The 15706-nt window shown below is 41.9% G+C and overlaps 1 protein-coding gene across 1 annotated transcript in view; it reads right to left on the reverse strand.

Annotated features, from left to right (window-relative positions):
- The window catches only part of ptpn6.L (protein tyrosine phosphatase non-receptor type 6 L homeolog), a 38676-nt gene extending 25348 nt beyond the window's left edge, over nt 1-13328 (reverse strand). The window contains 3 exon segments of the mRNA NM_001173997.1: nt 5259-5453; nt 7217-7339; nt 13056-13328. Of these exon segments, the coding sequence (NP_001167468.1) occupies nt 5259-5453; nt 7217-7339; nt 13056-13063 (326 nt within the window). The 5' untranslated portion in view covers nt 13064-13328.
- Between the last annotated feature and the right edge of the window lie 2378 nt (nt 13329-15706).

A 15706-nucleotide genomic window follows, 5' to 3' on the forward strand; every position in this document is an offset into this window, starting at 1 on the left:
TGGGAAGCAGCATGTTGCATTTTACCTGCTTTCGCCGCACACATGCGTCTGTGTAAGTACAGCCCTATTGACAATAATTCAGTGCGTCTACTCCTGCGCTCCCCTGCGACTGAACGTTAATATGCCACTTAATATGATGTAAACTATCTGTTGCTTAAGTATTCATTTTAGGGGTACAGTTTTCCTTTACATAAGTGCATGTTTGCTAGGGTAATTTGCACCCTGGCAACCAGATGGCTGAAATTACAAACTGGAGAGCTGCTGAACAAAAACCTAAATAACTCAAAATTCACAAAAATGAAAACCAAATGCAAATTGTCTCAGAATATCCCTCTCTACATTATACTAAGGGTAGAACTACACGGGGGTTTTGACAGCCGATACCTTCTATTCCACCTCGACGCGAGGAATCGCAGCCGTCGCATCGAATGCACCAAATCTAGGGTAAGTAATAGGAATGTCAGATGTTGTCGCCGCGTGCATCTGACATGACTGTCAGATGCGAACGCTGCATGTTGCGTCTTCATCCGACGGATGCATGCAACAGGGTCGGACTGGCCCTACGGGCCCCCGGCTTTAGTGGACCCCGCCGGCCCAGATCTGCAACTTGGATTTCTTCCCGGTGCTTCTGTCTCAGGGCCCCACCTCAGGACCTTGAGGGCTACTACCTCAGGGCCTCCTGTCTGGCAACCGTGCCGCCACGAAAGTGCGGCATGCACGTTAGAGCACGCCGTTTTTTGCCGCAACCAAACAGTACGTGTGCTGACGTGCATGTGCGAGTGCGCATACGTGTGGCTCGGGGGGAGAGAAGGGTTACCGGACGGGAGGCCCTGAGGCAACAGCCCTTAGGGTCCGGAGGGGAGGCCCAGACCCCCCAGTCCAACCCTGGCACGTGGGGACAACATCCGCCATTCCTTTTACTTACCTTAGATTCAGCACATCCGAAGTGACGCCTGCGCTTCCTCGCGTCGGAATAAAAGTTATCGGAATAAAAGTTATCGGATGTCAAAACGCCCCTGTAGTTCTACCCTAACAGTTAATTTAAAGGTGAACATCAGCCCTTATAATAAATATAATATATCCCTCCTGCCCCACCGTGTAGTTCTGGATTGTGTATGTAAGAGAATATGCACATAGAAAATATTCCCATGCCTATAACCAGGATATACTTTTTTATTTACAAACAGGGATGTTACCAGGGTTTATTGGCTGCCTTATCTGTATGTCATTATAGTCCACTTAACCCCTTCACTGCCTCTTAACACTAAACTACACTCAGTCTCCTGGTGACTTCAAGCTTTTTACATCTACTCTCCCATGTTAACTGCCCAGACTCTCTGGCTGGAAATATTCCATTCACAGCATATTTCAGGCCGGTTTGTGGCCTTTATCAAGGGCATATGCAATATGTTTGGCTGCCTTTAACAGTAGCAGATGATAAGTTTAAAAAGCAAAAGTCTGTATCTCTGGGTTAATTGTTAACTCCTAAGGTTATTGTATCCTGTGACAAGTTCATATCTAGTTTTTACACGCCGATCGATGGCAGACAGATGCTTACAGCAGACCCAGTGGCTGCTGGGGGTTCTGACAAGCAAATTGTGGCGAAAAAAGCAATTTTGTGGATTGAGAGTCAAAATGAACAGTACTGAAGTTAGAGAACAATGGGCCCTAGAAGATGCAACAAGGCTGGGGCACCAGTATAGGTTGTGGCCCTGAAACAAGAACTCTCAGATGTACCAGGTACTTTAAGTTCATGGCCTGATCCCTTCCTTTGTAATTTGGCCAAACACTTTCACTCTGGTCTCCATGAGCTCTTGTGTATTGGTTAAAACTGTGGCCCCATATATGAGTCTCAGCTATCAGTCAGGAATGCTAGAAAATACCGATGGACCTACAAAGGGGCTACGGTAAATGATAAGATCAACCCAATCTGACCCACCACTTCCATAGCAAAATCCATTCCTTTATGGCTACCGTATCTACATGTGTATGAAAATTATTCTAGACCTGCTGGAGAGAAAGACCCCTGTCTTACACCCTGAACAGATAGTTCTAGCGTGTTCTAGTCCAGCCCACAGTTTGAGCTGAAGGCTAAATCACTGTATTCTAGACCCAAAAACTGTTTTACTTGAAGACTCCATCACAGTGGTGTTGTCCAGGCCACTATTTGAGTCAAAGGATCCATCAGAAAGTCCTTGACTCACTCATTATTTTAACTGAAGGCTCTATCAGAGTATTCTAGTCTGACCCCCTGTTGTAGATTTCATCACAGTGTTCTGGTTTACTTCACTGTTTGAGCAAATGGCTCCATCAGTGTGTTCTAGACCTGCCTACTGTTTTATTTGCAAAACCAAACCACTGTTTGGTTTACAGAACCTATGTGAGTGTTAGAGTCCAGCCCACTGTTTGAGCTGAAGGTTCCAGCTTAAGGCTCCAACTTAAGGCTAAATCACAGTATTCTAGACCCAGATACTGTTTTACTTGAAGAATCCATCAAAGTTTTGTCATCCAGGCCACTATTTGTGTTGAGGGATCCATCAGAAAGTCCTAGACTCGCTCATTAATAATGAGTGAGTCTAGGACTTTCTGATGGACCCTTCAACACAAATAGCTTATTTTAACTGAAGGCTCTATCAGAGTATTCTAGTCCAACCCAATGTTGTCGATTTTGTCACAGTCTTCTAGTTTGAGCAAATGGCTCCATCACAGTGTTCTAGACCTGTCTACGGGTTTATTAGCAAGGCTCTATCCATGTGTTCTAGATCAAGACACTGATTGGTTTAAAGCACATATGTTGTGTGTTCTTGTCCCACCCATGTCTAAGCTGAATGTTCTAGATCAGTCTACTGCTTGATTTGCAAGGCTCCATCAACTTGTTCTAGACCAACCAACTGTTTGATTCAAAGGCCCTTTGAAAGTGTTGTTCTCCCACCCATGTTACAGTTTATTAGTCCATCAGAGTGTTCAAGTGCAGCCCCATGTTTGAGTGTTTGCGTTTATAGAATATGGACAAAACTGGGCGTTAAATATCCTGCCCTTGAGTATCGCTGTGTACAGTATGAAGCCTGGAGAGGATCACTGTCATAGCAGCTTACATGGAAGGGTATATAGTTCATATGCCATGCCATGGGGTGTGCCAGGAAGGAAGTAGAAAATACCCCAGGAAATACAATATTTTATTTACGTGCAAAATTACTGAAAATGGACATATTTGCAACAGTGCGTAAAAAATAGTAACTAATTAGGGTTTTGCTTGTCTGTTTTGAAAATGTTTTCATAAATGTAAACTTTTTGTTTCTGTATAGGCCGCCCCTTATAGATTCTGTACTAGGCACAGGCCCTTAGGTGCCTTTATATGAAAAAAATATGGTCCTCTCCATAGCCCTGTGTTTTTGGAGATGATACTGCTGATAGAGCATTGGAAGTCAGAGTGGTATTATTCCCTTTGGTGGCAAAGAGCTGCCCAATTGCCTAAAGGTGGGTCTGACAGGGTGAGAACTAGATGTTCAAACCTCTCCATGAGTCAAAAACATCACCTCCTGCAGTGCATAGAGATTACTATCCCTCTGATACAGAACAACCCACAAAACATCACCCCTCATGGTCAGGCAAAAGCCTTCTTCTCTCTACTTCCAGCCTGGCACAGTATCGATTTATATCGGAAACAAGACTTTAAGTGAACTTTACTATGTTATAGAATAGCCAGTTCAAAGCTTCTTCTTATTCTTTCCAGCTTTCAAATCTAAAAAAATTAAATGCTCTGTAAGGCTACAAATGTGTTGTCATATTTTATTATTCGTCTTTCTATTCAGGGCTTTCCTATTCATATTCCAGTGTCTTATTGAAATCAATGCATGGTTGCTAGGAGAATTTGGATCCTAGCAACCAGATTGAAACGGCAAACTGGAGAGCTGCTGAATAAAAAGCTAAATAAGTCAAAAACCACAAATAATAAAAAATGAAAAGCAATTGCTAATTGTCTCAGAATATCCCTCTCCACATCATACTAAATGTTAACTTGAAGGTAAACAATTCCTTTAACTCTGTTTCTTCCCATATAAAGGTCCATTTGCTGCATAATATTGTGACCCAAGTATCTTTAACAAATATGGTCTATTTTCAGTACTTTTTTGTGCAAATCGAATTACATCACAAATAGACATATTACTTTCAGCCACAAATAAAAAAAATTCTGTTTTCACATTAAAATGTTAAACGTGCGCAGAGAGAGGACGGGGTGTGTGTCAGTCCACGGGAAAGGAAAGTATTTTTACAAATATATTTCTGCTGAACTTCAACCTCCGTCACTAACATGCAAATGTGTTTATCAGCATCCTGTATAGTTTATTATCAGGGGAATAAGATAAGAACACGCACTCTGGGCTGAGGTACCACCTCGCTCCGCTGCAGGAACCACCTAATGGGGGAATTATACATGTGATCCGTCTGTAACAACGGGATAAAGTAAAAGGAAGGAAAATAATCTGTCTGTGCCTGCTGGAACCAGTTTTCCCACCCACTTAGGCTCACAGTGTATAAAACAACCACTCCCTCACCTTGTTCCATTGGGAAGTGATGCATTTTGGGGCTTGAAGTCCCTCCACTTTCGAGAGAATCTTTGCACCAGCTACAGTGAAAAGCAGAGGGACTTCAAGTCCCAGAATGCATCACTTCCCAGAATGGAACAAGGTGAGGGAGTGGTAGTATTACACTATTGCCCCTGTTTATCACTGGGGGTGTGGCTAATGTTTTGCCCCACCCCCCACTAACAGAAATAGAAGAAGCCAGAAATTTAGAGCCACAGGTTAAATAATTCAGCCCTTCAAGTCTAACTAGGGTTGCCACCGACCGGTAAATTTGTACTACCATTAACAAAAGCCTTTGGCCCTCCGCTGGAAACTTACCTTTTCTCCGTCTTCTGGTCATCGCGTCACATGGCCCCACCCCCTTTTGCATCACTGACCGCCCCTTTACATCATGGCCTGCCCCTTTTCTTCCCACCCCCTCCACTGGCTGGCAAAAAGTTTTCTGAAAAGGTGGCAACCCTAGGTCCAACTGATCAGACTCTTCTCCTGTCACTCAAAAGCAGAAGTATCGCCCATCAGGAGAAAAGAGCTACAGGTGCCTGTAGGGGTCACTTTAAAAAGAGGGTTTTAAAAGGGGAAGTATCCCTAAGCATGCAAGCATGACATGACACTCATAGAGATTTATGGCTGAACCAGCAACATGACTATAACATTTCCAATAAATGTTCTTACCGCTCATTGGTGGGGTCTGAACAATTTAGTGGGTATTTCAGCTCAATGCGGTTCCCACCAGTATCCTGCAGGCATTCCGCTTGCCCCGTGTAGAACTCCACCAGCTCGGACAGAGTAGCAAACTGCTCTCCCCCATAAAGATCATAGTAGTCGCCAGTATTTTGGATCCTGATGTGCGTCACCGAGTCTTCAACCCTGCAGCAATAATGTAGAAATAAGATCAGCTTCTGCCGACCAAGACCCGCTCCCTGCACTGCCGCTGCTTACCTCCCTACTGACTCCCTCAAGGCACGCAGGAGAAGGTACACACATGTGCCCGTGCATGATGGAGGAGGAGGTGCGGGTTGTGGCTGGGGGATGATGTGGTGGGCCCCTGAGGCTGCAGGCCCAATGGACCCTGGGCCCCCCAGTCTGATGCTGCCCTCACACAAAGTTGGTCAGTGCTAAAAAATAATCAGTTAATAGTGCTGCTCCAGCAGAATTCTGCACTGAAATCCGTTTCTCAAAAGAGCAAACAGATTTTTTTATATTTGATTTTGAAATCTGATGTGGGATAAACATATTGTTAGTTTCCCAAGTGGCTCCAGTCATGTGACCTGTGCTCTGATAAACTTCAGTCACTCTTTACTGCTGTACTGCAAGTTGGAGTGATATCACCCCTTCCCTCCCCCCCCCCAGCAGCCTAACAACAGAATAATGGGAAGGTAACCAGATAGCAGCTCCCTAACACAAGATAACAGCTGCCTGGTAGATCTAAGAACAACACTCAATAGTAAGAAGAGAGAATGAAGTGTACATAGGGCGATATTGTTTTATGTTGTAAATCTGGTGAGAGCAATCCAGCCACAATCGGGTTAAAAGATGTTCAGCTAAAAAGTTAATTGGATCCCCCCAAGGTGCACACACACTAATCAAGCTCCCCATTTGGGTATGTACTAACAATTAGTCCCTCCCTGATGAAGCAGACCGGAGAGTCTGTGAAACGCGCCGGGAAAAAAAACAGTGGGGGTCATTTATCAACACTGGGCAAATTTGCCTTTGGGAACCAATCAAATTGCTGCATTCATTGTTCTACTTGCAGCTGGTTATAAAAAGCTAATCACTGATTAGTTGCTATAGGTAACTGCCCTTGGGCAAATTTGCCCAGTGTTGATAAATGAGTCCCACTGTGGCACCAAGCGCTACTCCCTGAACATCACCATACTCAGTGGCGTAACTAGAAATGAATGGGCCCCACAACAAATTCTTTTTCTGGCCCCCAAAAATGTCTAGAGGTTGACCTTTTTTACCAATATTAATTGAAATTGCATATGACTTAGGGCTTCCTGGGGCCCCTATACCCCCTCTGCTTCCTCTGCAGTTACACCCCTGACCATATCTCTGAACAGCAGATCCATCGGAGGAGACTGGACTTTTACCTTGGAATGTGATGTGCTCAGGGGCGTAACTATAGAGGAAGCAGACCCTGCGGTTGCAGGGGGGCCCAGGAGTGTAGGGGGCCCAGTGAGACCCTAATTAATTAGCAATTTTAATATATCTTGGTAAAATAGGCCAACTTATAAATATTTTGGGGCCCTAAATTGAATTTGCTATGGGGCCCAGTAACAACTAGTTACGCCACTGGATGTGCTCTTTTTTTTTAACAAAACATTGGTGGCAGGGGCCTATAGATGATTAAAATAATACATTGGTGGCCCGGGGATTAAAAAAAACAAAAAAAAAACACACATTGGTGTTCGGAGGAATTGAACTCGTGGCTTCAGGACTTCAGCTTCACCTTCTTTTGTGACTTCGGGTTTTTTCCATAAACAGGACTAGAACTTTGGCTTTTTATTGGGACTTTGGGTCTTTTCGCGGCTTGGGGACCTCAGGAGAGCAACAGCAGCCTTGTGGAGTTCCGCACATACTGAGCATAACCTTATAGCCTAAGGAATCAATAAGGATTCTAGGGCACCCACCTCACAGACAGTGAGAAGTCTCCCTGCCTTTTCCTGCTGGGACGGACCAGGAAACTTCCATGTACCCCCCGAGATTTCAGCAGAGTCTCAGCCTCCTGCCCTGTGATGTTCTGATGTAACCACCTGAAACAGACACATTTGGCATAGTTGTTACGGCCGGTGGGAGGCATTGCACAGCAATAAAGACATTTTGTATGAGACAGAGAATGAAGTGAGTAAAGGAAAGTCACAAAAGTAAAAGAAATTCCTGTATCACCATTAAATGCACTGGGGCTGCCAGACTTTTTAATATTTTAATATTATCCGGTTCCCTTTAGTCTGGTGAGGCTTACAGATACATAGGAGCCAATACAATTACAAAAAGAGTTTACTGGCTCAGCCTTGTGATTATAGACTTGTAAGTCTGACATCTGCTGTCCATTGGAGAGTCGATATAAGGAATCATTTACTACCTGCAGAATAGGGTATTAAAATGAAAAAAAAACTATTATTTTTTTCAACCACCAGTGTTGATGGGGGTACCCCCATTCTAGATGATCGGTGCATCAAACATGCAACAGTTGGGTAGTAGAGGGGACTGTGTCTTGGGATGTCGTATGCTGTGATGTAGGTATTAAACGCCATTATAATGGTCATGGAAAAATCATATCATGAGTTTTACTTGCAAAAGGGGCCTTTTAAAAAGTTTCCGTAATGATTTTGTCATCTTTTAACTAGCAAAAAAAACAATTGCTGCCGTCTCAATTTTAATGATATTAACACACATTTATAGATGTATTCAAAATTATATTTAGCACTGCTGTATAATAGAAGGCTGTGTACATAAAACATATAAATCACATTTAAATATACAGTAGGCTCAAAAAACACAAAGAATGGGACTGTTAGAATATTAATAAAAGAATGGCCTAATTCTTGTATTACTCTAATATTGTGCTCCGACATTTCTGTTTTGCCTCCCTCTAACCCAAATTTGAAAATGTTTTGTGATTGCTGGGGGTCTAATCAAGCCTTCTCTTATCTTACAATCAATATAACTACTGCATTGTCATTGATACAGAACCCTAACAACTAGATAAGAGTTTGAACTCCAGAGAGATGCAGAAATAAATATTGATTATAAGAACTACACATTGTCTTATCATTGCACATAGTTACATATTTTATTTGGGATAAAATAGACAAATCAAATTTTACCCCTCTAAATGATCACCAATGCATATATATATATTTTTTATTTAGGGGGTTATTTATTAAAAGTTGATTAAAAGTTTTCGAGGCTATTTTTTGGGCAAAACTTAATTTTATCGGGTTATTTTTTTTAAAAAAACCTTAAGTCTTTTTGAGATTTATTATATCCCGAAGCTGAAAATAGCTCGAATCCAAAAATACTCAGGCTAAAACCTGTCGAGGTCATGTAGAAGTCAATGGTAGACATCCCTTGAACCATTTGAGATGTTTTGGTTTTTTCGATGGGTTTTGCTCAAAAACTTGATTAATTCGTTCGGTTTGAGTAATAAATTAGAGTATTCAAGTTTTTAACCCTGAATTCACTGATTCAAGTTTTTCCCATTTGAGTTTTTTCATAAATCAGAAAACATTTGAGTTTTGGGGTTATTCAAGGTATAAAAAAAAAAAACTCCCAAACCTCACCAACTTGAACTAAATTTAATCTAAATTTTTGAAAAATTATTCTTATTATTAAGGGCCCGATTCACTAACTTCGAGTGAAGGATTCGAAGTAAAAAAACTTCGAATTTCGAAGTCTTTTTTGGGCTACTTCGACCATCGAATGGGCTACTACGACCTTCGACTACGACTATGACTTCGAATCGAACTATTCGAACTAATAATCGTTCGACCAATCGACCGTTCGATAGTCGAAGTACTGTCTCTTTAAGAAAAAACTTCGACCCCCTAGTTCGCCATCTAAAAGCTACCAAACTCAATGTTAGCCTATGGGGAAGGTCCCCATAGGCTTTCCTAGGTTTTTTTGATCGAAGGATATTCCTTCGATCGTTGGATTAAAATCCTTCGAATCGTTCGCTTCGAAGGATTTTATCGTTCCATTGAAGGAATAATCCTTCGATCGTACTATTTGCGCTAAAATCCTTCGACTTCGTTAATTAACCCTCGATATTCGACCCTTTGTGAATCGGACCCTAAATGTTTGTTTCTGTAGCTCTCCAATCTGGTTCAAACTGTCATCTGGTTGATGAGAGTAGAGTCCTCTAATGTACTTGTAAAGTATAATTATGTCACAAGCACCATTACTCCAGAGAAAACAACCACAATTTTGACAGTCTCCTCTCATAATTTAAGTCTTCCCTCCCTCTAACCAGTTTAGTTGCACTTAGTCTCTGCACTCTCTCCAGCTCATTTATATCCCTCTTAAGGACTGGAGTCCAAAACTGCCCCCATACTCCAGATGAGGCCTCACCAGGGACCTATAAAGAGACACAATTATGTTTCATCCCTTGAGTTAATGCCCTTTTTATACAAGAACTTTATTTACTTTAGTAGCCACAGAATGGCACTGCCTAGAGTTAGACGGCCTCTTATCCATTCTTGACCCGTGCCATCCATCATGCTATATAGATTGTACCCAAAGAAAAAATTAGCCCAGAGGTCTAGAAACCCAAACCCTTCTTTCCTACACCAAGACTTTAGCCATGCATTGAGCTCCCTAAGCTCTCGTAGTCTTCCTAAAGTTGCAAGTGGCACAGGTAAAATTTCATTGGAAGACCTTTCCTGAATCTTAGCACCTAGATCCCAGAACACACTTGTTTAGGTTTTCCAACTGTCAATATTTTTGTCATAAGCACCAATATGTACTAACATGGGGCACCAGGACTATTAGATTTCTAAGAAACAAATCTGCCAGAGGAAGTAGCTGTGACTTGGACAGCATGTAGCAACTGACAAATACGGGATGTGGTTTCCAGATCCCCATCCTTTACCTGCTCACGATGACCCATGTGCAAAAACAAGAAGCTACAATGGCTAATTTACGTCATCACTCTCAGAGATGGGGAGTACTTGTGTAATGCCATCCAAGCTGACCAAACTGGCCCAGTTTTCATAAATCACACTGATTAATGTAGACGCTCATTAAAGGGATACTGTCATGGGAAAAAACATTTTTTTCAAAATGAATCGGTTAATAGTGCTGCTCCAGCAGAATTTTGCGCTGAAATCCATTTCTCAAAAGAGTAAACAGATTTTTTTATATTCAATTTTGAAATCTGACATGGGGCTAGACATATTGTCAATTTCCCAGCTGCCCCAAGTCATGTGACTTTTGCTCTGATAAACTTCAATCACTCTTTACTGCTGTATTGCAAGTTGGAGTGATATCACCCCCCCCCACAGCAGCCAAACAAAAGAACAATGGGAAGGTAACCAGATAACAGCTCCCTAACACAAGATAACAGCTGCCTGGTAGATCTAAGAACAAAACTCAATAGTAAAAACCCATGTCCCACTGAGACACATTCAGTTACATTGAGAAGAAAAACCAGCAGCCTGCCAGAAAGCATTTCTCTCCTAAAGTGCAGGCACAAGTCACATGACCAGGGGCAGCTGGGAAATTGACAAAATGTCTAGCCCCATGTCAGATTTCAAAACTGAATATAAAAAAATCTGTTTGCTCTTTTGAGAAATGGATTTCAGTGCAGAATTCTGCTGGAGCAGCACTATTAACTGATGTGTTTTGTAAAAAAACATGTTTTTCCATGATAGTATCCCTTTAAGGATCAACTAGCCCCTTTCTGCCGTTTATACCTGTGTTTTTATATTACAATGCATCGCTTGCTTGAGGGCACCTGTGCGGCTCCATATACATTATACATTGTTTCTACAGAGTTCCATAAAAATGAATGATTGTTCACGTACTATACAAGATATAGAAGGAATGTTGTCCTACAGTGAATGTAAGACAGTAGAAAGAAACACAGAGATGGTAAACGTTTGAATTCTCCTTTAAGATGGGGTATGATCACTATGTACAAATATATAAACAGATAATGGGAACAGTACTGAAAAAATTGTTGCGCCTCAAAAAAAAATCCGCCCATAGTCTTCAATGCATTTCGGGAAATTTTCACCATTTTGTGAAGCAAAATGGGTCAGATTTTCCCATCGCTAAATATCGCCGAAATGTTCTTGTTTTCATATATGTCCTGTGAATGCCGATCATCATCTACTCTAGTTTCAGTGACTATACTGTCTACACATGTATATCAACTCGTATATAAATATACAAGGGGGAGTATAAAATAAATAGTACCTTATTCCCCAGTAGAAACAAGGACAGCCTTTCTGATTAGGAGAAAGGTGGATTTGTCTTAAAGTGCAGAAAGGATCTCAAAAAGAGAAAGCTGTGAAATTGAAGTATTCTATTCTTGATGGGGTTGCTGTGGCATATTCATTTTGTAAAAAAAAAAGCTGTAGTAGTCTCAGCTCCTATGAACTAACGTGTGAGTAGAAGATATGGGGTAGGACATTACGAAGAAGTGCAGTGAAGATACAACAAAGGTAGAAAATGGTGAAGAAGTGCATGCAAAATGGAAACGATTCAGCAAAGATAGAGAATTATGAAGGTAGGAAGAAGATAGCAGTAATAGTAGGAACATGTGATGCTGAGATATGATGCTATGATATTGTACTCTGGACAATGAGACAAGATGCAGAGAAGAAAGGAGAATATGGGGAGTACAGAGCAGATATTGAAAGACAGAGATAAGAAATGGAATAGAGGGAAACGTTAAGGGATAAAAAGTAAAAAGCAGTAAAATGGAGACTTAGAATGGGAAAAAAGGTTTTCCCTTGTGAAAAAATGTTACTTTGAAAGCAGTCGGCGTTGTGCATGGAGCATGGGCCAAACGTGTTGTGCGCCGGGGTCACTGACATTTCTTATTGTTTGCTATGTCATACCTCGTAGCCAAATTTCCTGGGAATTCCGTCACTTTTGTTTAAAACTCCTAAATACAGTGACCCAACTAAAGAGCGTTTTAGGCAGTTGGGTTGAGGTAGACTTGCACTGGGGAAAGCAGGCAGCAACCAAACGGCCAGTGTTCATTGGTGAGTTTGGCAGAGATATACGACCAAATATATGGTGTTTTGATGAAGTGCCAGGTAAGAAGTAAGTTGGTGCAAGAAAGAAAGGGAATAGAAGTGACACCGTGTTGTCTATCTTCCTTAATATGGGAAGAAATCTGCTTTTGCACCCCAAAACATTGCTTGAAATAAATGATTAATCTTCATTAATGTATTATATTCTTCAAATTGAAGTTGACATATTATTATTGGTTAAATTGTCATTGTTATAAAGATATTATTTCTTCCAAACAGCATGTCAGCCCATTTTTGGCTCACTGTGGAACACCAGTTAAATCATTTTTCTAAAAACAAACTTCTCTGAGTTACAAGGCCTTTGTCTTTGGAGGATCCTATATTTGGCTGAAGGTTGCCTCATCCTCAGACTTGCTCGTACTCCTCCACAGTTATCATGTTAAGGGATCAACCTGTTTATTTGCCCCACAAGAAAATCTGGTCAGGAGCCAGTAGGGGAGAAGCCTCTTATAGAGTCATTATAACGTTAAGGCGAAGAAGGCAATGTACAAGGAGAAGAAGAAAGTCATGCAGATCCATAAAGACCAAATAAGGAAAAGAACCCACAGTTGAAAAATGTCGACACCAGAGCTAACAGCTTATTGTTAGAAAAGAGACAGGGAACCAAAGTCTGCAGACATACTCCATCACGGAGAAGGTGATGGGAGTAACAGTCCTTAAACAGCTCTGAAGGTGGCCTGTGCCTAAAGTAGGGTATTCCTCTCACCTGCCCATTCTGTAGGTCTTGTCCGCTCAGTGATGTGCAGTTGTCTGGGAGTGGACAGCAGTTCCTCTTTCTGTTGTCTCTGGTTTCTTCCTCCTCTCTCTCTCTCTCTCTCTCTCTCTCTCACTCCCAGTGGCACTCTCACAAAGTCAACGAGACAAGTCCAAGAAGCACTGGGTCACGCATACTCTCTGCTGTCTCTGTCAGTAGCTGTCTCCTACTACAACCGTTTCTGTGCCTGGGAGCTGCTGTCTCGACTTACTTAGGGGATATTTCTCAGGAGCAAGTTTCTTCTCTCTCTGTTTTTTGGCTTGTCTCTTTCTTAAACAGGAAGAGCTTTTTCTATCTTTTTCAACTTCTCTTTTTTTGCCAGTGACTTCAGAGATGTTGTGTAACCTCAATGTAACATCTACTAAAACACACACACTGGCAACACACAGAGAGTGCAAGAGAAAAAACAGTAGTGAACAGCAGATTGCAAGGTGCAGAGAGCTCAGAGCCTGCCCAGCGAGACACAATGCACTCCAAACTGTGAGAGTTCAAGTTGCAGCAGTTGTGCTAGTGAGGAAATATACACTCAGGGAAATAAATACATTATATCCTCTCTACGTAAATGGTGAAAAATACAGAGAAAGAAAGGAGAGAGACAGGCGAGGCGAGGTAGAGCTATTCCCAGGCTTGGAACGTTGCAGGTAAGAAGGTCAGCAAACACAGCTCAGTTACCAGGTAACTCCCCTCCCACAAGAGCTGAGCACTGGGATCAAGAGGGAGGGCTGGTTGTGCAATTAATACAGTCGTCTGCCATCACATGGCAATAGGCAGGGCCTTTCTACAGCAGGCAGGGCCTGAAGTGAAATTGGCCCTGGAACCTCAAGAGCAGAATTTCTAGGTATAATGAGTGGATGAGTTATGATGATGATGATGAGTGGATGAGTTCTACCCGGCATAACATGGAGATGGAAGGGCAAGTTGGTGACACTAAGGCAAGATGGTAACAATAACACTCTGAGACATATTTAAAGAGAAAAAAAATATTTTATTTAAAGACAAACAAGTGTAACAACTGGTATCAAATAAAAGGGGTATTTATAGAGCTACATTTTTGTCCTAGCGCATTATTAATGCCGTGCATCATGAACCTGAATAGAAGAACTTGGATTTGGAAGAATAGGCCAAAGCATTACAAAGCAATACATGATGAAAACAGTAAGTCGACGGGGCAATGTATATTTTTGTTTTAAAAACAATTTACTCATTTGAATTTTTTTTTTTTTACCTGTGAGCCACATTGAAATGTAAAAAGTGTTGGGGAGCAACACATGCATGAAAAAAAAAGTCCCTGGGGATGTCAAACAAGGGCTGTGATTGGTAGCCCCTATGTGGACTGGTATCCTACAGGAGACTCTGTTTGGAAGTACACCTGGTTTTTATACAACCGAAACGTGCCTCCAAGCCTGGAATTCAAAAATAAGCACCTGCTTTGAGGCCACTGGGAGCAACATCTGGGGTTGGAGAGCAACATGTTGTTCCAGAGGAACTGATGGCATGTACAGGAGGTGCCTGTAAAGAGAGATGGAATGGAATAGAATGGAATAGGGGCAGTGGAGAGAGAATAGGAGCTTATAGAGAAGAAGGTGCAATTGGAAGGTGGGAGCAGTTACTCACAGGGAGAAGGTAGGAAGAGGTTCTACACAAGTTACACAGTCCAACAACATGGATAGAATAAGAAGAGGCTTCACAGGACAGAAAAGGCAAGGGGAGAAGGGGACGCACAGGGCAAAGCAAGAGCTTGGGCTCTTATTTGGAAGAGTTTATTGCAACTATGTAAAAATGTAAAATCTGTAGATAAGAAAAATTCCAAACATTCCAAAACAGCATATGTAACCACTGAAAGAGCTTTGTAGAGATGGCCAATGAAATTCACTTTGGACTGACTTTTAGTAGCATATTCTAAATGTAATAGGCGCTTGGACCTCAGGGTACCTAGGATCTCAATTATCCCAGATGATATACCTTAGAACCAGCCAAACTGGTCTCAACTCCTGGAAACTCCCAGTAGGGTACATGTTGCATGCAACTCCTCTCTCAGGTGGGTCATAGCCTTACTGTTGGGGGAAGGGTAAATTACACTGTATCTCCACAAAAAAGCATATCTTTCAAATAGCTAGGGCACCAGTGGTTCTTTAAAACAAGAAATAACTGTTTTTTTAATAGATGATACACACTTTAGGTTGGTGGTGCTGATTTAGACGGTACAATAGCAAATCAGTTAATGCTTTCAATACATTCTCAAATCAGTTGTTGTTCACAAAATCTCAGCTGTTCTTACTGCCTTGGTAAACAATCACAGGCACTAGGTGGTGTATCACTCCAGGAACCTCTCTATCCCTGAGCCTGGCCACTTGATCAAACCCAACTTGCCTCCTGATTGGAGCCTCTGACTGCTCTACTAACTACCCTGATCCTGACTCACTCCTAGAGAGAACTATTAAAATCTATCCTGGTACTTACTTCTCCTATTGGGAGCTGTCTCCATTTTAAGCCCTTCAGCAAACCATCTTCTCCAAAAGAGACTGAGCATATGTGGGGAATTAGGGAATCCTGACACCAGCTGACCAAATTCTAATCTGCAAAGGGACCTGTTCCCCCTCCAA

Source organism: Xenopus laevis, chromosome 7L (genome assembly GCF_017654675.1).
Source record: "Xenopus laevis strain J_2021 chromosome 7L, Xenopus_laevis_v10.1, whole genome shotgun sequence".
NCBI classification, from domain to species: Eukaryota; Metazoa; Chordata; class Amphibia; order Anura; family Pipidae; genus Xenopus; species Xenopus laevis.